At 45.2% G+C, this 25,533-nt stretch overlaps 1 protein-coding gene across 4 annotated transcripts in view; it reads right to left on the bottom strand.

The window, feature by feature from the left end:
- The window catches only part of LOC121478813 (myosin VIIA and Rab interacting protein), a 364,253-nt gene that overhangs the window by 73,104 nt on the left and 265,616 nt on the right, over positions 1-25,533 (bottom strand). For all 4 annotated transcript variants that reach the window (XM_041734163.1, XM_041734162.1, XM_041734165.1 and 1 more), the window contains exons 4-8: positions 17,703-17,839; positions 11,852-11,932; positions 7,996-8,093; positions 7,722-7,802; positions 5,110-5,253 (exon numbers count right to left, since the gene is read on the bottom strand). In XM_041734163.1, the coding sequence (XP_041590097.1) occupies positions 5,110-5,253; positions 7,722-7,802; positions 7,996-8,093; positions 11,852-11,932; positions 17,703-17,839 (541 nt within the window). The remainder of the gene's footprint in view (positions 1-5,109; positions 5,254-7,721; positions 7,803-7,995; positions 8,094-11,851; positions 11,933-17,702; positions 17,840-25,533) is intronic.

Raw genomic sequence — 25,533 nt, 5'->3', positions numbered from 1 at the left:
AAGGAGAGGCAAATATGAGGAAGGAAGGGATGGAAACACAAGAGAAAAGGCTGGGAAAAATAGAGAGGGATAGAGAGATGTCTCTTGGTCACTGGGCACATCGTAAGAACCCTGCTCCTGCTGTCATCATGGTTATTATCAGCAGGATCACCAAGTTATTATGAACACAACTTTGTATATAATATACGTGCACAAAGAGACCGGCATTAAATGAATTACAAGCTCTGAACTACGGGCTTTTAGGATATTGCATCCGAAGGCTTTGAAAGCTGGATGGCATTGACCTCCCTACTGGCAGAGAACCACACAATAAGGGAGGAAATTAAAAAGAGAATGATCATATTCAAGTTTCTTTCAAGAGAACAGACCAGAACTCCTGGCAGCATGGGGAGGGATTCAGTTTGGGTCTTGCAGATAAGCACAAGTAGCGGGGCCTGCAGTGTTCTGGGATTCTGCAGTTATTCTCTGAGCCAGAGGGGTCTGGGTCATTGGAGAACTGATGAAAACTCCACTGCCTGGAGGCCAGGTTAGGGCCCTCCACGGTCTGGAGGTCAGGAAGCCTCCCTCAAAGCAGAAAGAGGCTCCCTAAGCCTGCAGCCCTTTGGTCTCATCAGGGCAGATGTGGGTCAAGGACACAGATGCCCGGGCTCATCTCCAGAGCCCGTGAGTCAGCCCTGGAGTGGGGCTGTGGCGGTGATGCAGATGAATAACAAGGGGGAGAGCAGCTGGTCAAAAGATGGGGGGGGCCACCTTCTGTGAGCTCTCCAAGAACCAAGACTTGGCCTTGACCAAGACCTGCCGCTTCACGTGCAGGCTCTGGCCAGTGATGAGGCCCATTTCTACATTTATACCCTCTGTTTATCACTTTCTCCTTATCTCAATCCTAGACCAATGCTGTGCAATAAAACTTTCTGGGATGATGGCAATATTCTGGAGTGTCTACTATAGTAGCCGCCAGCCAGGGGTGCTCTGAGCACTTGAAATGTGGGCCAGTGTATCAGAAGAACTGGATTTTTAAACCTTATTTCATTTTAATTAATTTCAGTTTGAAAAAATTTTTTTTGATTTATATCTTTGCCATTTATTTTAAAACTCTTATTCAAAATATTAAATAATACATTCAGATATGAAAAATCACTGCAATAAAAACAGTTCACCTGTATTTCCATTGTGCTCCCTTCCTTATTAGGACAGTAAATTGTCCACCTGAGAGAAATGGCAGATTGCCCTACTTCTTCCATCTTTACACAAAGCACATGCTCACTGGTTCACCCAGGCTTTCTGGTGTTTAACATATATTAGGGGTTATGTTTTCTAAAAAATTGCAGTGACATTTTTAAGTCAACCTTGGTTCAAATCACATATTTACAAACTGATCAACTTTTTATTATATAAAGACAGGCTAAGATGAAATACATTAAATAATTTCCAGTTGCTGTGAAAAACAAAACAGAAGAAAATGAAACAAGTACTTGTGTCTTGTGGCCACTGTTGTAGAGAATGCAGCCCTAGGCCTGAGAGACAGTGGAGTCTGATGATCTCATTTTATAGAGGAAGAAGCTAGATCAAGGGCTTTGGAAGAGAAGAAAGGTATTCAACTCCAGCTCCACCAATCACAAAATGTGAGGCCTTAGGTAACTTTTGGTAGAGCTTTAGTCTCCATTTTCTCACCTATAAAATAGGTTCGGTAATACCCACACCCGCACCTTGTGGTGAGGGCAGAAGAAACAACATGAGATGGGCAAACGTACTTGTTCCTGCCCCTTCCCCATATGTCCTCATTGGCAACTAGAACCGCAGTTGTCATGCGGCATGACCCAGGGGGCACCACTTGGACTGGACTCTCCAGGTGAATAGTTGTGCAATATGGTGGCCTTGGCCAGGGTCAGTCCCCCTTAGGCCCTAACTTGGGGATGTGATGCTAGCACAGAGTCTTTTACCACAGGGGATGGGGGCGAAGTGCAGGCCAGGGTGGGGAGAAAGCACTGGCTTTGCCCTTGAGGGTGAACAGTGTGCCTAGTGACCCTGCATGGAGCACTGGAAAGCCTATCCTTGTCTCCAGATGTGCCACCCCTTGAGGCCCCGGGCTGGCCTGGCCATGGTGCTGGTCGGAGGGAAAGGTCTTGGGTTCCTGACCAAGGGAAGTGAAGCTCGGGTCTGTCCAGGTGTCAAGACCCAGGTGTGGCATCAAACCGAAGTCTGGAGACAAGAGAGGAAGGCAGCAGGCCAGAGATAAGGAGGAAGGGAGGAAGGGATGAGACATGCTGGGAAGTGGTGGTATGGGGGCATAAGGAGGGGTCCAGTCCTTTCCTGTAGGCCCTCGCAGGGGACTGGGCTGGCCAGCTTATCCTGTTAGCCTGTGAATGTGGTTGGAACCAAACGCAACAGCACTTATTCAGAGGAGGTGTGCGAGCTTCTTTGTCCCTGGAAGAGCTAGAACTTGGTATGAGCCTTTCTACACAGCTAACTAATCAAGAATCGATGGATTCTTATCATTGAGTGCTGGGTGAGGTGCAGTCTCTCCTTCCAGATAATATTTTTTAAAAGCTCTAATCACACTGCTATCTTTAAACCAAACCACCAGCTACAAATGGTCACTCATAAGGGTGTGGATGCTGGTGTTTTGCTGAGACCTTAATCCATATATTTTCCTTCCATCACAGGTATCCTGGAAGCTGGAGGGGAAGGGTTCAAGTCTAGGCCACGACTAAATCCCCATAAATCAACATTCTGCCATCAGGTGGCCATGGCCCTACACTGAGAAACAGCTACCATGTGCCCAATGCTGAGCTGGCCCAGGGCCCTAACATGTGACCATTGACCATTGAACATGTGGCTATTAGGGGGCTAATGATATTGGCTGCTCAAAAGGGCAAACTGTGCCAGGGACCCAGCTGGGTACTGGATTCTCTTCACACCTAGATTCAGGCTGCTTTGCTCAGGGCAGCTCTCATGAGTACAAGGGTGAGTGGAGAAAAGACAAAGCATTCACATCTCCCTAACTGATATTGTTGACAAAAATATGCTGTTTACATATTGCAAATCACAGAGTTGGGAGAACTCACAGGGAGAGGCCGGGGGGACTTCTTTGATCAAATATCAAAGTTAAGGATGATTAATAGGAGCCAGTGGAAGTCTTGTCCCCTCTGTAAGGTACCAGGTCCTACGATCTGGGTGGTTACAGTGTTATCTGTATCAATGTCCTTTATGGGCTTTTCTCAAACTATAGCCTCAAGGATGTCTTCCACCCCCTCCCACGCAGGTGGATTCAAGCCCAGGGAAGGTGGCCATACCTTGCAAAGCACTGAATACCAGAAATTCAAAAGATGCCTAGAGTAAGAGAGGGACTTCCATTAGGCCTTATCCTATATCAAAATCTAGGAAAAAAAGGGATCCCTGGGTGGCGCAGCGGTTTGGCGCTTGCCTTTGGCCCAGGGCGCAATCCTGGAGACCCGGGATCGAATCCCACGTCGGGCTCCTGGTGCATGGAGCCTGCTTCTCCCTCTGCCTGTGTCTCTGCCTCTCTCTCTCTCTCTGTGTGACTATCATAAATAAATAAAAAAAATAAAAAAAATCTAGGAAAAAAATCATATTCTGCCATTTGCTTTAGGATAAATAAGTTAAGAAACGCATCAGCTCTGTCTACATTGACGTTGAAGCCAAAGTGACAATTGTGGTGTGCAGGAGGTGGGCATTTGGCAAAACAAATTTTCTGGCAAGGAAAGGAAACTCCTGGAGGATTTGTTTTAGCAAACCAAACAGGAATCCCATGAGACTCTGACCTGTGCCCAAGGCCCTGCATCCCAGGTGGACTAGAGTTTCTCCAGCCAGCTGAGGGGCTCAGTGGGAGGTCCCCCTGGGAAGCATCACTGCTATTTTAAGCTGCTTTTGGCCAGTGTTTGACTAGGGGGTGTGCATGAAGCACTTTCCTGTCCTGCTGGTGGGAAGAGGGGCGAGGGGCGCTGCTGCCATAACTGCTGCTGTGCCCACTGTTCTGACCCATTCTAGAGACCACTGTCCCGCATCTCTGGTGACACTCAGTGTGTTGCCAGCCTCCCTGAGGTGGCAGGAATACCATTTCTAGGTTGAACCATAAGCATAGCAAGGAGTCCCCCTGAACATCTGGTGGGAAAACAGGCATTTCATATCCTAAGAGCCTCCCAATGAAACAGGACACAGGAGCAGAGCATAGGAAATGCTCGGAGTCAGGAGCCCTGGGCTCTGGTCCTGCCCCACCCCTCAACTTAGTTCCAGTGACTCAGGCTAGGTAGGCCTCAGTTTACTGCTCTGTAAAATGGGGATAATGCTGGATGCGCTTATGTGGATCTAATGAAATAATATGTGCAAACACCCTGTGCACAGAAGGTCTACATAGAAGAGAAGTATTGGTCACTTGCTGAGCCTGGGGGGATTTGCAAGGCGACGCCACACATGCAGCCTGAGCTCACAGCAGTAGGAATGAGTCAGTGAATTCTCTGAATGACAGGCTATTTGAAGGGCATGTGCCTCTCCTTTCCCTGAACCCCAAGTCCGTTTCCAGCCTCAACCTTTCCGCAGAGTGCCCACAATGTGGGCTGACTTGTAACTTGGCCTGCTTTGCTCACCAGATTATACAGTCCCCCAGGGCAGGGATCGAGGCTCCTATTTATTTTGTTCTCCTGGGTGTTAAGTGCACAACAGCAGCAATAAAATAAGCTGATGGCATGCTGACAAAGGAAGGTTCTGCCAATAAATCAATGAAGTTAAATCTCTGATAAAGTCATAAAGATGCTCCTTGTTACCCCCCGGCATCTGGCAGCTGGTGAGGGCACGGGGAGGACTGACGCAGGTGAGACTTCTGTGCATGCTTTTGTACCTGTATGCCTGACCGCACAGTGGGGGTGCACACCCGTTTTGCAATCTGCTCAGGTAGGGGATGAATGAATGTCACTGACCCAAGGAGGAGTAGCGTAAACACCTATTTCTCACTCTGCCCCACTTCAGGCAGGCACATGAGCCAACTGCAGATGGTGAGTGTGGTGGCCCCACGTCTATGGGGAGAAGGTCTCCAACCTGCACTTGTGCGGGACACCTGTGTGGTGTGGGTGGTGGCACTGCTCAGGGACTCACCCAGAGGGTGGAGGGAACTTGGGGGCCTCCTGGGGGCGCCATGATCCCCTCATCAGCGGCCTCCGCGCTGCTGCTCTGGGGCTGCGACCACTCTGGCTCTTCTTCCATTGGCTGCTCGCCTTTGCTCTTCTGTTTCCTTATGATCTGGGGAGGAGGCAGGTGACAAAAGAGGGTAGATTATTGGCAAGGCCTTGAGGGGCCATGTGGACTAACAGGGACCATCTCTGGGATTATTTTTTAGCCACATAAGAGTTTAGTTTCAACAAAATACCAACCTGTTTGGATCTGTTTTAGGGTAAAACAGTACAACTATAGCCCTAGGCATTCTACAGCACTTCACATTTTATAAATAATAATTTTATGATGCTAACAAGCTCCATTCATTAAGTGCCTACCATTGACAGACCGTTGCAGGCACTGTATATGCTCTACCTCATTTAATCCTCAAAATAATCCTAAGAGCTCTGGGCGATGACTCTCCTCATTTTATAGTCAAACTGGCTCAGAGAGGTTGAGTTATCAGTTAAGACCACACAGCTCATGAATGCTGGAGCTGCATCTCAAACCCACAGTCTCTGGCTATAAATCCTGGTTTTAGGAAGCCTTGGCAGGGTCTATGAAGGGTACCGAGCCATCGGGGAAGGCTTCAGCTTATTTGTACCACTTGCTATGTTGGGCACAGCCATTTGGATAGAATGAATGTATTCGTTGCACAGCAGTGTCTGGGCTCCCAGCTTCCTCCTATAGGCAGGAAGCAGCTGAGAAAACTGATGAGCCACCAGTCCAGGTGTATTCTTCAAAGTCTTTGTAGCCCAGACAGGATGATAGAGTGGGAGGCTGAGAGCAGGGAGAGCTATGCATTGAGGTGCCATGCCCTGGGGGAGATGGGGGCCTGATCAAGGTGTACCCCCAGATCCATGGTGGGGTCCTGGCCACAGGTGCCCAGTGGGCTCTGGGATGCTGGGGACTAGTCACATCCTGTGCAACTGGCTGCACAGTGGGCAGGGCAGTGCTGCTTTCCTGTCGGGGCCCCAACAGTGTATGCTGGCCATGTGTGGACAGATGGCTTGTTTGCTGGGTTCTTAGGTCTCTAGCTTAAAAGCAGCTGAATCTGGACTGCATATACTTTGAACTGTGGGTTGGATGAGCCACATGGGGATCTCTGGGGGATAAGTGGGGATCTTCCGTATGTGGCATATGGACAGGACATGGAGTTTGTGACCAAAAGGGAAAACTAAAATCCCTGCATGCCGTCCCTTTGTTGCGTGACTCTGCATCCATCCCAGGATTGGTACAGCACACTTCCCACCTCGGCAATGGGCTGATGGGGTGCCTTGCTTTGCTTTGGTTGAGGACAATGACCTCTGAGGGGGGAGTGGGTAACCATGGGGGTCAGGGCTGAGCACAGGCCTCAGTCCACATCCCTACTTCCTCTTGTTCACCTAGGCTTCTGTCCAGGCCCTGAGTAGCTACTGTGCCTTCAGCTGGGCCCCAACATGAACACACTGCATGGATGCATATCCCAACCCACAGCTGGAGCTGGGGTCACTGTAGATGCATGAGCCACAAAGAAATTGAGGTATAGTAAAACATATATTTGGTTTTTGCCTGTGGTTCCTGGCAGTGAGATTAAAAACCTTTGGAGTGATTTTGCTATGCTAATGAGGCAACTCAAAGCTGGGAACTTTCAGCTCCACCCACAACCTCTGGGGAGGAGGAGGGACCATGTGCACTTGGCTGGTGCAGGGAAGGCTGTGGTCTGCACACTCCCTCCCCAGGCCTTGTTACCTTGTGTATCTCTTCATCTGGCTGTTCATTTGTATCCTTTATGATAAACCAGTCATTAGAAGTATAGCACTTGCTGAGTTTTGTGCATTGTTCTAGCAAATCATCCAACCTGAGGGTTGTCATGGGAATCCCTGGATTTGTAGTAGGCTGGGCAGAAGCGTGGTGACCTGGGGATACCTGACACTTGTCACTGGTATCTGAAGTAGGGGCAGTCTAGTGGGGACTGAGCCCTAAAGTTGTGAGGTCTGTGCTAACTCAGAGTGGAACTGAACTGAACTGAAGTGAAGTGAAAGGAATTGTAGGACACCCAGGTGGTGTCAGAGAATTGCCTGGAACACAGAACTAATCCTTGTTCGGAGCCATAGAGTCTGGGGGTGGCTGGCTTCTCAGTAATAATAAACGGATACACCATGTCAGGGACAGCTTAGGGCATATGGGTAGCAGGGGGTGACTGCAAATTCAGCAAGAGACGATTTGAGAGGTGTGAGAAGAGGACACACATATATGCACACACACGCGCGCGCGCGCACACACACACACACACACACACACACACATGCAGGACACCCAGGAAATAGGAAGACAGTGAGTCGCCTGCTCAGTGCTGAGTTCCTGGCTTCTTACCCATTAGCTCAATGCCTATAGGCAACCACATTCCATACCTCTGTTTACATTTTGCAGCACCATGCAATCCCTCTGCATTGGCCACCAGAGCACAAAAGGGAAAAGTGACAAGGCACAGAAATGGTGCCCAAGATACAGTGGGACCCACATGATCGGGGCCAGGCTGGCAGACTCATTGAGGGATGCCACGGTCCACCTACCTTCTGCAGGATAGTGGTGGCCAGTTCCTCGGTCAGCTCCTCCTTGTGGTCCCGAAGGTAACTGGCCTCGTTCTGCTTGTCCTGTGAAGGAGGGAAGAGAATGGCCTCATGCTGTGGGTGGGAGTCCTGGCCGCAGATGCAGAGGGGGGGTGGACCCTGCTCTAGTCAAGGACTGCCACCATGAGGCTGGCTTCCCGACAATCTGTACTTCTTCTGGTGGCCAGGACCTTGCCCCCTGCCTCCCCCATCCCTTGTGAGGAGAAGAGGGTCCTACCAGACTGTCCCCATAGGCTTCTGCCTTGGAAATTGCTTCCTCAATGGCCTCTTCAGCCACCCGCAGGGCAACAGCCAATGTATCCATCATGCTGTGTCCTAGACAGGAAACAGAACACAACCACTTTCTGAAAGGGAAAGACAAATAAAATGACTGTTCCACTTTAGTTCTTCTGTTTAAGTCTTACAGAGGCTGGGGGCTAAGCTCCCCTCTGCTCAGCATGGTGCACGGGCATCAGCTTGTCCCCTGCCTCACTGTCTCCCATCACCCCCAAACCCCAGACACAGCAAATTGTCTCTGATTCTTTGAGAGCTACTGTCTCTCCCTCCTGACTCCCGGATCTTGGCCTTCTTTCCTTTGGATCCCTGCTCTGTACCTGGGCTGGCTCCTGGGGACCCCAAGGCTTGGCCTGAGGGTTCCTTCTCTGGAAATCCTCCTCCTCTGCTCCCTCCTGTCCCACCATGGCTGGATGTCCACCCAAGGCTCTGGGGTTGCTTCCCATGGAGTCAAAGAGACTGTCTCCCATCCAGGTCATTCTCAGAGAGCACGACTAGATCACATGCAGTCCCTGCTGCACCCTGACACTAAGCACAGCTCCCAACACACAGATGGCTTAGAGGTACGTGCACAGGAGGACTTCATATAAAGAAATAGCAGTTCCTCATCTGCTTTCTCAGATGAAGATTATGTTTTATTTTGTGCATATCATATGCCACTGTGAAGATAAGGATGGATGAAAATTATTCAATGTTCTAAGGGCACTGGACTGTACACATGTGATATAAATTCAAAACCCATGGGAGCATTTTTTAAAATAAGAATTTTATTTATTCATTCATGAGAGACACAGAGAGAGAGGCAGAGACACAGGCAGAGGGAGAAGCAGACTACCTGAGGGGAGCCCAATGTGGGACTTGATCCTGGCACCTGGGGACCATACCCTGAGCCGAAGGCAGACACTCAACCGCTGAGTCACCCAGGTCCCCCATGGGAGCATTTTTTAGACTCTCAGCCAATACTATCAATAACAACAACAGTGGCCAACCTCACTGAGCTTAACTACCTGCTGGCCCCAGGCTGAGAGTCATGTGTGTGGCCACAGTTAAAGCAGACAACCATCCACTGAGTGGGTGTCATCTGACGGACAAGACAACTGAAGCCCAGAGAGGTCAAATAACTTGGCTGAGGTAACTCAGTGTGACAGGAAGAGAGATGAAATTTGAGTCCAGGACTCTGTCTGCAAAAGCCTTTGATTTTAACTACAACAGTGAGACAAGTACAAGCTCATGTGATTTAAAAATAAAAATGCTATCGTTATTTTTAGCAAGCACATTTTTTTTTGCAAATGGCAACAGGTGGAAGGAATGTCCCCCCCCCCCCCCCGCCCCATGTCGAAGGACTTCTGCAGGTGACAAAATTCTTTGTGGAGCTGAGTGCTTGGAAGAGTTTTGCTTCCCTAGAAACTCAATTTTTGCTTCTTACCCGAAAGTGAGAATTTTGATCATCCCTCTTTTTTCTCCCCAGAAGCCCGATTCACATTAGGCCCAGGAGCACAGATCCGCAAGGGTTGTGTGCCTCTGTCTCCTCTGCCCAGATTTCAACTTCCTGTTTCCATTTATACTCTCCTGATGCATTATTTAACACACATAAACCTCCTGAAAGCTGCTTCAAATTCTCCATAGAGTGAGACTAGGTATAAATACATCAGTTCACTCGCTAATCAATCCCTCGATTAAAAAAACTTAACTCAAATTTCTTAGGCTCCTCAAGACACAAATGTGGACAGAAAGCATCTGGCAAACAGAATAAAAATCTCCAAAACCAATCTAGTTAGGCTCTGAGTGATCCAGCAACTGATGGGTCCATCACAAGCTGGCTACAATGACAGACACGACAGAGCCAGGTCCGGATGACCCAGGTCAGGGCTCCATGCACCTCAGAGTGGCCGACCAAACACGCAGTTTCCCCAGTGTTTCTACAGGTACACTCTACAAAACTGAGGTTGTCATCACACCAAGTGCTCCCTGGAGATAGACACTGTACCTATCTCCCACAACTCTTCTTCAAGATACCAACCAAATATCTTTCTCAGAAGTTCTCACTAGCCCTGTGAGGGCCCCCAGTGACACCCTAATGGATAAGTCAAGTCCATGCTCTCAGGTACTTCCCCAGCTACTGGGTGAGCAGGCTAAGAGGTGTGCAGGAGGGCCTGTGGTGGGGATCATTACCCAGTTCCACAGATCCCTGGCCTGTAAGAGCCCAGAGACATAACCTAAAGGCTCTGGATGCTACATTCATAACTTCTGATGAGGATGAAGTAGAGCACTGAAGAATGTTTTGGCTGGAAGTGAAGGCTTAAGTCAGTGCTACAGAGGAAGACTGGCAGGGGTGTAGAGGAAGAAGAAGAAAGCAGAGCTAGAGTGACCGAGCTTGGAAGAGCAGTAGACAAAGGGATGGTCAGTTTTATGCATCATCTTGGCTGGGCTATCATATCCAGTGATTTCATCACTTATCTAAGTGTTGTTATAAAGGTATTTTGTGGATGTGGTTAACGTCTATGATAGCTGACTTCAAGTAAAGGAGATTGATGTTTAGGTAATGTGGGCGAGCATCATCCAAGAAGTTAAGAGCAAAAGCCTTACGAGCAAATATTGAGGTTTCCAAGAGAAGAAAACCTGTCTCAAGACTGAAGTATTGACTTCTGCCTGAGTTTCCTGCCTGCTGACTTATCCTATAGCCTTTGGGCTTGCCAGGCCCTACAATTGTGTGAGCCAAGTCCATCACATAAATAAATCTCTTTGTGTGTGTGTGTCTGTGCACGCACGTGTGTGTGCATGTGTGTGTGTGTGTTAAATTGGTTCTACTTTGCTGGAGAACCCTGGTGGATACAGATAGTCACTGAAGGTAATGTTAATACAGGGAAATTGTGGGCATGAGGTGCTCAGGCCATGAGGGTCAGAACAGAAAGAGAAGGACAGAATTGGAGAAAGAGCTGATACGAACTTGGGTGACTGGGTAGAGGTTGCAGGGAGGGGTCTGTGGGAAACGGAATGCTTGCTGGTGGACTTCGGTGACTGAGGAACTTAATCAGGATGTGCTGGGGTTCAGATCCCTGTAGGATCCTCCAGGGCTTGAGGATCAAGCTTTAGAAATCTGAGTCTAGAACTCTGGGCTGACATCTGTGCTGGGCATTTCAGCTTCAGCAGTGAATGTCTGCATGGAGGCCATGACTCCCATGTAGCACACCCGTGTAGAGAATTTGTAGGCTACAAGGATGAAGGAGGATGGGACCTTCATGGGAAGGCACCCAAAGGAGAGAACAGAGAGCATGCAGAGGAGCTGCAGGGTCCCAGGAGCAGGTGACTCAGGAGGCTCACAAGGTCCAGCACTCTGGAGAAGGAGTTGATATGGTGAAGAAGGTTTTATTTGAAACTAGAAGTTTGTTTTCCTTTTAACTTCTACTTTAAGAGGACTTTTATATTGGTATAAAGAAGTAGAAGTGAATCAGTACATGATACATTCTTTATAAGAATATTTTAATATGAACTACCCAAGTGTGGTCATTATTATAGTCCAGCTCCGGAAGATGGAGTCAGCACTCAAACTCAACAGGTGATGGATGTAAAGTACCCAGGGGTTGGGTAGCGAATGCACTGCTCTGGCCACACCTTGGATATACTCACCAATTGTGATGATGAATTCACACAAGTGGATGACAGGAAGACTCAGGGAGGCTCCCATTCAGTAACAAGTAGGTGTGTCCCACAGTTACAATCCAGCTGGGAGACCCTGAGTGTCTGAAGGTGTTTCTATTCCTCCAACTTTCCGTTAGCAGCAAACTCTTAAGCAAACTTACCTTCCGACTGTCTGTAAAATGTTGAATCACTGCCCGAAATACTTCCTTCATTCTCCAGGTTTGCTTCGAAAAAGTTTCCTCCTAGAGGGAGGGAGGGAGGGTGTGGGAGAGAGAATGGGATTATCACATGTCCCCAGTGAGCACTGGGGTGCAGGTCTCAGCACTGGCAGACCACCACAGCCCACTCTGATTAAGTCAGCTTTGCAGATAGGTTTAGGGAATCACTGAGTTGCATAATAATGCTATGGCTTTTGATCAGTCACCTTTTCCTTCTCACACTGATTTCTGGTATAACATTGCTGCCTGCCCCAACTTTCTTCCAGTACCTTCTTTGGAGGCAATGTGGAGTCAAGGACAGAACAATAGATCAAAGCCAGAGAGATGTAAGGTCGTTACTTCCTGGACCTGCAAATTACTAGCTGTGTGACCTCAAGCACGTTACTTAACCTGACACTAGGCTTCCCTACTAGAAAGAGAGAAAGAACAAGAGCTTGTGACACTGTGGGTTTGGTCTTTAGCTGCAGACTCTGGCACTGACCCAAACAGTTGCCTTTAGCTAATGATTTGACTGTCACCATTCTCTTTCATAGAATGCAGTCCATGTTGTGAGCCCAGAGAGAGACTAGGTCAACACATGGTGTTTGACTTTTTAAGGCCCTCTTTCTCTCCTTTGGTCTTCTTTGAATCGAACACACAACCCTAATCTTAATTCCAGATTGGAAGAGTAGTTGGCTAAGCTCTTTCTAAAGCTCCTTTTCAAGCTGGGGATTTTTATTATATAAAAATGAATTCATTCATCAAATGAGATATCTGCAGTTGGGGATGATGGATTTTGTTTTAAAGTCACTGTATTATGTTCCCAGTACGTAAGATAGCACCTACACAGTAGGTGGCTCAAGAAAAATGAATTGAATGTTGATGGAAAACATCGTTTGATAGAACCAAGAATATAAATATGGGTTTATGTGCCTTAGCTCAAAAGGGGGAAAATGCAATGTCATCAATGCAATGTCAAACTAAGCAATAGGCCTTTAATACATATAATACACCCTGTGCTTCCTTGGATGGGCTGTCATAGGGACTCCCATATGGGAACCCCAGGGGTAACTGATGTAGGTATTTGAGGCAGGTAGATGGTTACCTGTATGAAATAGGCCATTTTTCATGTGTAATAGCTTCGTATTTCATGTGTGTAGCCTGTCATGACAGTTCAGTCTGACCATATACCATTCTCTGTGTTTGTATTTTTTTGATCAGGCTTTCAAAAGGCCTGTGGTCCACTTATTCCAGTTCTGTGACCCTGAGTTGAGCAAGTGTCTTTGTCTTTCTGAGTCTTAGTTTCCTTACTTATAATATAAGTCTTTAGGATAAGTCATCTCTGCAGGCCCCAAGCTATAGTTCTTTTTCTTTTTTTTTAAGATTTTATTTATTTGAGAGAGAGACACACACACACACAGAGACAGAGACACAGGCAGAGGGAGAAGCAGGCTCCATGCAGGGATCCTGACGCAGGACTCGATCTGGGGTCTCCACGATCACACCCTGGGCTGAAGGTGGCCCTAAACTGCTGAGCCACGCAGGCTGCCCCCCCATCCCAAGCAATAGTTCTAAGTGCAAATATTTCCCTTTGGTGTGGCTACATCCAGCATTCATTCATCCATCCAGCAAAGAGTCTCTGAGCACCTACTAGGTGCCTGGCTCTGGGCTGTGTGTTAGCGTATATTGGTGACTAAAGGCAGAAATTCTCACTGCCCTGACAAACTTGATATAGTGGAAAGAATTCTCCAATCCAAGATTTATATAAATCAATGTAAAATTATAGAGCTGTTAAGTGCTCTGATTGAGTGCTTCACAGTACAGTGAGTGTGTCCAGCAGAGACAATGAGTAACCAGCCAAAGGGGTGTGGGAAGGTGGGAGAGTGTCTGGGGCAGAGCGAACAACTTGCACAGGACAGGCAGTGGGGGCAGCAGGTGCATCTGAGAACCTAAGCAAAAGGCAGTGTGGCTGGGCTTGGAGACCCAGACCATGCAAGTCATGGTGACCATATTGTGTTTTGATCTTTATTCCAACAGCTACATAAAAGCCAGTAAAGCTTCCATGGAGGTGATCTGGTCAGATATGTGCTTCCAAAGTGTACTCTGGCTGTTGTGGGGAGAACAGGTCAGTGAGGGGAGGGCAGGAAGTGAGGGAATGTGCAGGCCAGGAATGTCTTAGGAAACAGAGAGACTCGGGCATGTTTACAAATCGAGAGGAAGGAACCAGTTAAAAGACAGGCTGGCTCAGCAAGAAGGAAGAGATGTGAGACCTTCAGACCTTCCTGGAAGGTGACAGGATCCACTGAGGGGGTGCGTGCTATCTGTCCTGTGAAGGAGGAGGGTGGAGGCAAGCACGAGGAGAGAGAACATTTGGAAACATCACTGGGGACTGAGCTGCCCAGAGAACAAGCTCTGGTTCTGCATGATTTCAAATCTTCTAGTACAGCACTTCTCTCCGTTTCCCTTGAAATTCATAGGTGGGAGCTTTAGAGTCATTTGAGAAAGGCACAAAGAGGCTGACGCTGTTCTCAAAGCACTGATGCAGCAGTCAGATGACATCGTCATGTCTTTCATGAGTTGGAGGAACCTCTGATTTCACCTGCTCAGCATTTTCAAAAGACCATGTTTTTCAGTCAGATTCCAGATGAAAGATTAATGGACCTTTTCAGGAATCATGTCAAAAATAGATATACAGTGTTCATGAATAGAAGCAGAGTTTATTTCTTCCACTTTATTTATTTAAGACAAACTGAAAGCAAGATGTTATTTATCCAACTGCCTAGAGATTAAGTATATTAATAATGACTACTTTTATCTTTTTGTGTAGTGCTTCTTTCCTGGGTAACTGTTAAAAATGTCATGCTGAATATATCAGATGCGTCATGCAAGCACTAGTTACCATTGGGTACTTGATTTTTTAAAAATTTACTGACTTCTCCACTGGAATATTGGCTCTGATATGGCAGGGTCTTGCCTGTCTTTTCACTCTTAAACCAAGTGGGCACATAATAGGTGTTCAATAAGTGCTTTCTGAATGTTTATTGGAGTAATGAATATATCTTAGATTTATCCAATGGAACTAGTGGGTCTCCTTTCCAGCCTGGCCTAGCTTGGTCACCCAATATGGGCTGCAGGATGAGTAAGCCTAGTTTGGGGGGCCAGACAGACTGATGGCAGTTTAGGGTGTGCACGTGATGGCAGACCCATAAGATTCTGTGAACTCAATGAATTTTCAGTGGACTGAGTGTGTTAAGGCAAAGTACGCTGGTCCAGAGGGTGAAGATGTTTCATAGGTATAAGGAGTTCTACTCCAAGAGTTCAGGAGCAGAGCACATGCCTTGCATACCATAGATGTTGCATATTATGTTCCTACAATCAAAATTCTGCAAACAGGGATCCCTGGGTGGCGCAGCGGTTTGGCGCCTGCCTTTGGCCCAGGGCGCGATCCTGGAGACCCGGGATCGAATCCCACATCGGGCTCCCGGTGCATGGAGCCTGCTTCTCCCTCTGCCTGTGTCTCTGCCTCTCTCTCTCTCTGTGACTATCATAAATAAATAAAAATTAAAAAAAAATTCTGCAAACAAGTACCCTTAGCTAGATTTGAAGATGGAGCCATCTTATTATAAATGCTACTGGACAAATGATGGCCAGGGGCTAGCTGGGGTTCTCCATCTTGGCTATGCCTTAAAACCCACTGAGCTTTAAAAAATATCTGTACTGGGCCCCCCTCCACAGATTCAGAAATAAGTGGCTGAGCATGGAAGGTGATCCTAGGCACTGTTTTTTTTTTCAAGCCCAGACTCTGATGTATAGTTAGGATTGAGGATGGCAGGTGACAACTATGGCAAGAGTGTTGAACGATAGGTGGGAGCTAATGCTAAGGGCTCTTCATCATGTGACATAAGCAGGAGTCCACATGTGCACTGGAGGATTTCCCCATATTTTTGGTTAACCAAATTTTCTAGGTGGTGTGTAGAGTAAATCTCATTTTTTTTTTTTTATGATCATGGCTTAACAAGTTTGAGTATCATCTCACAAACTGTTTCTTGTCCACTTGTCTTCACTTTTATCAAAAGGAATTCTTAGTTTAAATGGATACTAACCATATTAAAGCAACTGATTCTAATACTTCAGTGAAGTGTCTTGGTACTCACAGAATGCTTTTAAGATTAAACTGGTGCCATAGTGAGGATGTAAGGCATGCCAGGTGTTGAGTCATACTTTGGGAGCACAGAGGTGATGAAACTATTGCTCTACATGGTTAGGCAGGAGAGTGGCTTGTATACCATCCCCTGAATGCAATGTGGTAAGTGCCATATTGAGGCCTGGATGAAAGAAGTTGTGAATCACAGACGGTCCAAAACCCAAACATGCTTCTACCATGGCAGACAGCTATTCCCAGTAAATGATGTTCCTCAGAAAATGACACTTGAAAATTTCAAAGCCCTGAGCTGGTCCGCTTGGGACTCACATCTGCCTGACCCATCTGTGGGGCCTGAGGGAGACAGGAGAAGAGATCAGAGTTATGCTTTGTTCTGAAAGATTCTACATATGTTCGCTTTCCCCCTTATCTTGCATTAAGCAGTAACGAATGAGGTCTGAATTTGGTGACACATAAGGGGGTACACAAAGCAGATCTGGGGATGTATATGAGAAGAAAGAAAGGATGTGATACAAACAAGTGAGCCAATAATATTTTGGAACTTTCTTGAGATATCTCTTTGGGTTGAAAAACTATTATTAACAGGATTACTTTTAAGCTTGATTTCTTTTTCTTCTTCTTTTTTTTTTTTTTGCCTCCCTTCCTTGAGAAAAAATTTTTTAGAGAAATCAGCTAAGAGAAGATAAAAATAATCTGTGGAAACCTTCAGCATTGCTCTCTAGCTTAGGCTTCCTGAATAGTTTGAAAGATAGAGTCTAACAACCACCACAAAAGGCCCTAATGATTCTCTGTGTTTAATGCTCCCATCCTGTTTCCCCGCTGTCTCACTGGCTGGCATATTTTTAGATAAGACACAGCCAAAGACTTTATTGAGAATACAACAATGTAAAATAATGACAGTGAAAAAGCTCCATATGAGATGGATGAGATCTTTTTTTTTCTTTCTTGTGAATAAAAAGCATTTACCTGTGTCAGCAAAGTGATGAAAAAAAAATCTGCCTTCAGACCAAAGAAAAACCATCCCAGTCTTTTTTTATGGTACATGCTGTTCATGTCCTGACAATGATTTCCTTCTACTGCTTAGTCTAATAGAACCAAAGAAGATAAGTTCTCATTCTAATTACATTGGTTGTCTTGAGTGTATACAAGCAGTGAAGGTGGAAATCATCCTCTAGGATTCCTGGGAAGAGAAGCCCACACTTTCCCGACTCTCCCTTTACATCAAGTTGTGGGCCTGGAATGAGTTGAGTGTGGGGGTAGAAGGGAAGGGGAGTGGAGGGTACACCCTCTAAGGGCAGACCTAGTCTATGTGATCACATCGAGGACTTTCCAATATTTGAATCATTAGGCAGGGAGATGGTCAAGAATCTTTGATTTCTAGGGGTCTGCAATTAAAATGTCCACAACACACAGACATATTTTGGTCTTCTTGATGCACCCAACAGCCCAGTGGGGATGTTGGAAGCTGATGACTCAAACTTAACAGAATCTTTGGTATTTGTCCTCCTATTTCTGTTCCTCATTGGAGGCAGATATTTAAGCAACTTTCTCTGTATCATTTGAGGGTTCCCAGTGGTCAAGGCCTCCCAGCCAGGCCTCCTTTTATCCCACCAGCCCAGGGAAGATTCCCATAGTGGCGGGCTGCCAGCATACCTAGAATATCGAAGCATGCTCCACTCTCCAATCGGTGTTTCCTATACAGGTTCTTCAAGACCTTGGCACTGCCAAAGCGTTTGAAGCGGCTCTTCACGTTGTTGTAGAACCATTCCAGAGACTGGGTCCTCAGAAGCCTGGGGAATATACAAAATTAGAAAACAAAATTAGAAATCAAAACTGGAATTATTAAATGGTGGATGGAAAAAGTTGCCACCATACTTTGTAGCTCCTTCCATCAAGATGTGGAGCTTCTTTTTTGACTTCTTGAATCCGGGCTGGCGTGTGACTTGCTTAGACCACAGAGATCAGTAGACATGATGCTGTGTGAGTTCTGAGTTTTGCAGCTCTCTCTCGGTGCTCTTGGAAGTCTTGCACCTATCATGTGTGATCAAGCCCAAGCTGACCTTTGGGGTGCCGAGAGAGCCCAAAGGGGGCCCAATCACCCCTTTCATCTCAGCCAGTGACACCTCAATGCCAGACAGGTGTGCAAGGGAAGAGGTGACAGAGACCAGGTGAGTGACAAGGGCAGTAGCAGCCAGAATGACAGCAGTGAGGATGAAGCCCAAGCCACCTGGACAAAGAGATATTCAGCAAGGGATGTAGATTCAGAACATGACAGTGACTCAGGTGATGAGGTTACAGGCCAGTGGGTGGCAGTGACAACGATTCAGAGAGTGGCTATGATGGGGGTGGCCAGTGAGCCAGAGCCAGAGGTACCAGAGTACCACAGCACCACAGTACCAGTCCCATCCCTGATGGCAGAGAATGCTCAGCCCAGGAGGCTGGCAGTGAAGCCCCAACTTTGGATTCCAGCAACAGCGACCAAGTCCCAGGGACTGCAGGGCTGGCACAGACACAATTCCTATGCACAGAAACACATTTTTCCAATGGTCTACTTGTGAGCCCTTTGCTTGGTTCCTCTCCTCCAAATCTCTGTTGTTATTAAAGACAGTCTTCCTTTAAACAAACAAACACATCACCTGCCAATTGACTGGGGCTGCTCTAATGGCCTGAAGTGAGGCCAGCAGAAGAAGCATGCACCTGAGTCCATCCAAAGAGCAAGCAGGTGAATGCTTGCTATTTTAAACCATTAACTGATACACCTGCTTAATAGCAGGCTTTGTATTTGATGCTCCTACTGCATTTACAACACCTCTAATTCAGCTTGGGGACATAAAAAGCACAAGTAAGACACGGGCTATATGACAAGATTCTCCAGCCACATAATTATTCAGCTGGAAGCACTGTAGGAAAGCAGTTTCTTGGTCAGTGCTGGAATGGTTGATACTGACAAGATGCTTCTCTTTTTGGCTTGATGGGATATGTCTAAATCCCTTCCATTTTAAAGATAGCTTTTGTTGTTACTTTTATTGTGAATGTAATAGCACATACTCTATCTTGGATAATTCAGAAAAGCAAAATGAATATAAAGACCTCTTCCTCCCCAGATGCCAGTGAAATGTGAGAAGATACTCAAAGAGAAAAGTCTGCACAAATGAAGAATGGGGATGAGAGCAGAACCAGAGATTTTGACATATTTCTGGAAAGTGGGTGATAACATAAAGATAAGAGAATGGTGTCCTCCAGACAGGCACGGGAGCTGGGCCTCCCAGACTGAGAGGTCCAGACTGGAGCTGGCTGGTGCTAAGAGCAAAACTGGTTGTGAGACAGAATTCAGAAAGCTAATTTAATGGTTGTGTAGGAAACAGAGAGGCCTCTTGGTCTCTATCCCAATTCCCAATCAGTTCGACAACTGGCCCCAAGGATGCTTTGTCCTTGAGCCAAAAATAGAAAACAGTCCTCTAATAAAATTGAACAACCTACTTGGAGAAGACTAAGACTTGAATACAGGGGTTATGTTTGCAGTGAAACTCCTCCTTGTGCAGCCCTAGGGGAGTGCCCACACACCTGCCCAACTGCCCTAAAACCAGGCCGGCCAGGTACATGCCTGGCTACTAAACTTGGAGTTGCCAGTCAGCACACCCACTCCCTTTTCACAGGAGAGGTCTCCTGGGAATACTAACCTATCCATGTTAGTCTCCTTCATTAATCAGTGAAGTCCTTTGTTAAAAAATATGAGTAGACAACCAGGGATCACTAGATATTTGAAACAATCCAATGGCATGGGAAAGAAGGACCAAAATAAACTAAAAGCAAACATTTAAAATTGAAAATGGGGCAGCCTGGGTGGCTCAGCAGTTTAGCGCCACCTTCAATCCAGGGCCTGATCCTGGAGACCCAGGATCAAGTCCCATGTCAGGCTCCCTGCATGGAGCCTGCTTCTCCCTCTGCCTGTATCTCTGCCCACCCTCCTCTATCTCTGCATCTCTCATGAATAAACAAATAAAATCTTTAAAAATGAAAATGAAGGTAATGAATCTAGGGTAATGAAAATTACTTTAAAAATTCTAATAAATAACTTATTTGAAAAGGTACTGCATCCCCTCCACACAACAAGATTCTGGTCTACAGCAAATGATATATATTATGTATATAATATATACATTATAATTTTATATATACATATATATATATATAATTAAAATGTCATTTGCTTTTCACACCCCATTTACAGACAAAGCATGAAAGGTCCTCACTGTCAAGACATGTGCATTTTTCTACTGGAAGCACACCCAAGTCACCAACTAGCCTGACAGAAGCCTGGATGCAGACAAAGAAAGGAACAATAGAGACAGTTCATCTTACAGGTGGAATCAAGATAGGTTTTTAAAGTATATGAACAACAACAGTGGTTTAAATGTGTTATATGAAGTGACGGAGGTCCCTAGATTTTAATAAAAAGTTTTAGTAAAACTTTGGAGGGAGGGGAAAGAGGTAGCAAGAAAGTGGGCTATTTATGAAAGTCTAAAGTTGACAAATCAAGAAATGATAAGATAAACATGTTAGTTAGAATTGTAGTAGTAACCCCAATAAATGTTTACAGGTGATTGCTTGGGGCATTGGGACTTGGCATGAAGATGCGGGCATGAGACTCCTTAAGTTTTTGGGTTTTTTAAAGATTTTATTTTATTTTATTTGAGAGAGAGTGCTGAGCATGTGCATACATGAATGGCGGGAGGTGCAGAGGGAGAGGGAGAGAGAGTCTCAAGCAGACTCCCCGTTGAGCACAGAGTCCCATCTCAGGATCCTGAGATCATGACCTGAGCCAAAATTAAGAGTTGGCTGCTTAACTGACTGAGCCACCCAGGCATCTCAACTCTTTAAGTTGACTATCATTTTATATTATTTGATTTTTTTGAACCAGGTACATGTATTAATGTAAAAGCACTAAAAAACAAATAAAAGAAGATTAAAAGTTCTACCCAAAGTTCTACCACTGGAACTTGACATCTGAAGAATGTTTTTTATGGACTGAGTATTGGTGTTTTCATAAAGGTCATATGTTGAAACCTAATCCCCAGTGTGATGCTCTTTGGAGGTGGGGGCTTTGGGAGTGGAGGCCCTCATGAATGGGATAGTATCCTTATAAAAGAGACCCTAGAGCACTCCTTCACTCCTACTATGTAAGGACACAGTGAGAAGATGGCCGTCTATGAACTAGGAAGTGGCTAATCTGCTGGTGCTTTGATCTCAGACTTCCCAGTCTCTAGGATTGTGAGAAATAAGTTTCTGTTGTTCACTGAGCCACCTAGTATGCAGTATTTTATTATAGCAGCCTGAACAGACTAAGATGGTGCTCTTCTTAGATGATCCTGAGGACCTAATCAACCTATGTAGATTGGGAGGAGTCCAGGAACTGGTGGTGGTGTGTGTGTGTGTGTGTGTGTGTGTGTGTGTGTGTTGTGTGTGTGTGCACACATGTGCACATGCACGTGTATACACACATCGGGAAGACAGGGTTAATCTAAAGCTTACTGGTGCAGAAGGGGCCTCAGGGCCAGTGCTGCTCTGAGAGACCAAGTTTTTCAAGGGGGAGGATGCTCTCCCTCTCCTGACAAGGCAGTTCAGCAGACAAAGCCTGTGGGGCAGCATCAGGGTAGCCACCAAGAGTAGCCAGGAGACAGTGATGGTGGCAGTGAAGGGACATGCCTCCTAAACGGTTCATGACTTCAGTGAAGAGGAGAAGTTGCAGATGGGCTTTTTCCTGAGCACATGTGAGGGGCTTCCAGTACATGTAACACACATACTGTCTTTTAACATGGAATCACAAAGGCTTCGATCTGGCAGATGGCTTCACAGGGCAGTCTGTCACTTCATTAAGTCTCTGCACAAATGTCATCCCCTTGTGAGGCCGTGCCTGACCACCTTAGCTAGAATACCGTGACCATGCCTGGGTGACTCAGTCGGTAAATCAGCTGACTCTTGGTTTTGGCCCAGGTCATGATCTCAGAATCCTGAGATGGGGCTCCGTGCTCAATGGGCAGTCTGTTTGAGATTCTCTCCTCTCCCTCTGTCCTCCCCCCACCACTGCTTGCATGCACACATGCTCACACTCTCTCTAAAATAAGTAAATCTTAAAAAAAAAAGAATACCATGACCACACCAACATGTTTTCTATCACTCTCTTTTTCTCTTTCCATTTTTCTAGAATGCTTCTCTGCAACTGATGCATAATTATATATGATTGTATATAGTTGTTTATAAGTTAATATATTGTTGTATTAATGATTTTTTTGGACTGGGTTGTAGCTATTTTATTATTTATTTATTTATTTATTCTCTAAATTTTAATTTAAATTCTAAGTAGTTAACATACAGTGTAATATTGGTTTCAGGAGTAGAATTCAGTGATTCATCATTTACATACAACGGACCCAGTGCTCATCACAAGAACTGCCCACCTTAATACTGATCATCCATCTAGCCCATCCTCTATCAACCTCTCCCCATAAACCCTGTTTGTTCTGTATCATTAAGTCTTTATGGTTTGCCTTTCTCACTTTCTTCTCCCTTCCCATATGTTCATTTATTTTGTTTCCTAAATTACACGAGTGAAATCATATGGTATTTGTATTTCTCTGACTTATTTCACTTAGCATAATACCCTCTAGCTCCATCCATGTCATTGCAAATGGCAAGATTTCATTTGTTTTGATGGCTGTGTATATTCCACTGTAGGTATATGTACATGCCACATCTCCTTTATCTACTCATTAGTCGATGGGACACTTGGGGTCTTCATTATTGTTGATAATGCTGCTATAAACATCGGGATGGATATACTCCTTTGAGTCTGTATTTGTATCCTTTGGGTAAATACCTAGTAGTGCAATAGCTGGATAGTAGGGTAGTTCTATTTTCAATTAAAAAATGGTTTTATTTATTTATTCGTGAGAGATAGATAGGTAGATAGAGAGATAGATAGATAGAGAGAGAGAGGCAGAGACACAGGCAGAGGGAGAAGCAAGCTCCTTCTGGGGAGCCTGATGTGAGACTTGATACCAGGATCCTGGGACATGCCCTGAGCCAAAGGCAGATGCTCAACTGCTGAGTCACCCAGGTGTCCCCTATTTTCAACTTTTTGAGGAACCTCCATGCTGTTCTCCAGAGTGGCTACACCAGTTTACATTCCATCAGCAATGTAAGAGGGCTCCCCTTTCTCCACATGCCAACACCTGTTGTTTCTTGTGTTATTAATTTTAGCTATTCTGACAGATGTGAGGTGGTATCTCATCGTGGTTTTGACTTGTATTTCCCTGATGATGAGTGATGTTGAGCATCTTTTCATGTGTCTGTTACCCATCTGGATGTCTTCTTTGGAAAAGTATCTATTCAAGTCTTCTGCCCATTTCTTAACTGGATTATTTGTTTTTTGGGGTGTTGAGTTTGATAAGTTCTTTATAGATCTTGGATACTAACCCTTTATCAGATATGTCATTTGCAAATATCTTCTCCTATTCCATAGGTTGTCTTTTAGTTTTGTTTATTGTTTCCTTTGCTGTATAGAAGCTTTTTATCTTGATGATAGTCCCAACAGTTCATTTTCATTTTTGTTTCCCTTGCCTACAGTGACATGTCTAGTAAGAAGTTGCTGCAGCCAAGGTCAAAGAGGTTGCTGCCTGTGTTCTCTTCTAGGATTTTCATGGTTTCCTATCTCACATGTAGGTCTTTAATCCATTTTGAATTTATTATTGTACATTTTATTTTTATAAGAAAGTGGTTCAGTTTCATTTTTCTGCATGTTGTTGTCCAGTTTTCTCAAACACCATTTGTTTAAGAGACTGTCTTTTTCTATTGGATATTTTCTCCTGCTTTGTCTAAGACTAGTTGACCATATAGTTGAGGGACCATTTCTGGGTTTTCTATTCTGTTCCATTGGTCTATGTGTCTGTTTTTGTGCCAGTACCATACTGTCTTGATGATTACAGCTTTGTAATGTAGCTTGAAGTCTGGAATCATGATGCATCCAGCCTTGTTTTTCATTTTCAGGAATGCTTTGGCTATTCAGGGTTTTTGGCGGTTCTGTACAAATTTTAGGATTGTTTGTTATAGCTCTGTGAAAAATACTGGTGGTATTTTGATAGGGATTGAATTAAATGTGTAGATTTCTCTGGGTAGTATAGCCATTTTAATAATATTTGTTCTTCCAATCCATGAGCATCAATGTCTTTCCATTTGTTGGTGTCCTCTTCAATTTCCTTTGTAAGTATTCTATATTTTTCAGAGTACAGATATTTTACCTCTTTGGTTAGCCCTAGGTATCTTATTGGTTTTGGTGCAATTGTAAATGGGGTCAATTCCTTGATTTCTTTTTTCTGCTGCTTCTTGATTGGTGTATAGAAATGCAACAGATTTCTGTATGTTGATTTTATATCCTGCAACTTTGCTGAATTCATGTATGAGTTCTAGCAATTTTTTGGTGGAGTCTTTTGGGTTTTCTTTATACATGTCATCTGCAAATAGTGAAAGTTTGACTTCTTCTTTGTTGATTTGGATGCTTTTATTTCTTTTGTTGTCTGGTTGCTGCGCCTAAGACTTCCAGTACTATGTTAAATAGTAATGGTGAGCGTGGACATCCCTGTCTTGTTCCTGACCATAGAGGAAAAGCTTTCCGCTTTTCCCCATTGAGGATGGTATTAGCTGGGGAAGAAGAGTTGAAGACTGCAGTTGAATTGTTTCGAAGTGGTTCCAAAAAGAACAGAAACAATGCTCTGACTGGCAGTGAAGATGTCCATATTGACTACAAGAGTTCAACTGAGGATAGGACTGAAGAGTTGGGTGCCTGCTGCAATGTTTTTTTTTTTTTTTTTTTTTTTAAGTGTCTCACGCTTCATTTAATCTGAAGAATGTTACAGGCTCTTCGTCTTCAGATATAAATTATCAGGTTACAGAACAAGCAGCGAATTCAACAATTTAAAAACTAAGTCTACACGGTGTTAATCTCCGACGGCAGTCCTCCCAGTCTGGTTCAGTAGACGTGCACCATGCCGTAGAGGAACGTCCAGAACAGGACGTAGGTGAAGAGGCCGCCGACGAGGCCGCCGGTGAAGAGAGGTCTGCGTGACTTAAAGTACTTGTTCCACCGCCTTCCCGCCTTGAGGATCAGGAGCAGGGAGAGCAGGACGGAGGCGAGCAGGTAGAAGATGAAGCCGTAAAGGTGTCTTTTGTATATGGCCTTTATGATGTTGAGGTATTTTCCATCTATTCCTACTTTGTTGAGGATTTTTTAAAATCAAGAACGGATGCTGTATTTTGTCAAATGCTTTTTCTGCATTTACTGAGGGGATTCTGTGGTTCTTATGCTTTATTAATGTGGTGTATGACATTGATTGATTTGCAAATATTGAACCACCCCTGCAGCCCAGGAATAAATCCCACTTGATCGTCTGAATAATTCTTTTAATGTACTGTTGGATTCAATTTGCTA

This window comes from Vulpes lagopus, chromosome 19 (genome assembly GCF_018345385.1).
Source record: "Vulpes lagopus strain Blue_001 chromosome 19, ASM1834538v1, whole genome shotgun sequence".
In the NCBI taxonomy this organism is placed as follows: Eukaryota; Metazoa; Chordata; class Mammalia; order Carnivora; family Canidae; genus Vulpes; species Vulpes lagopus.
The sequence above is the reverse complement of the archived record's forward strand: the minus strand, read 5'-3'. Positions and strand labels throughout refer to the sequence as shown.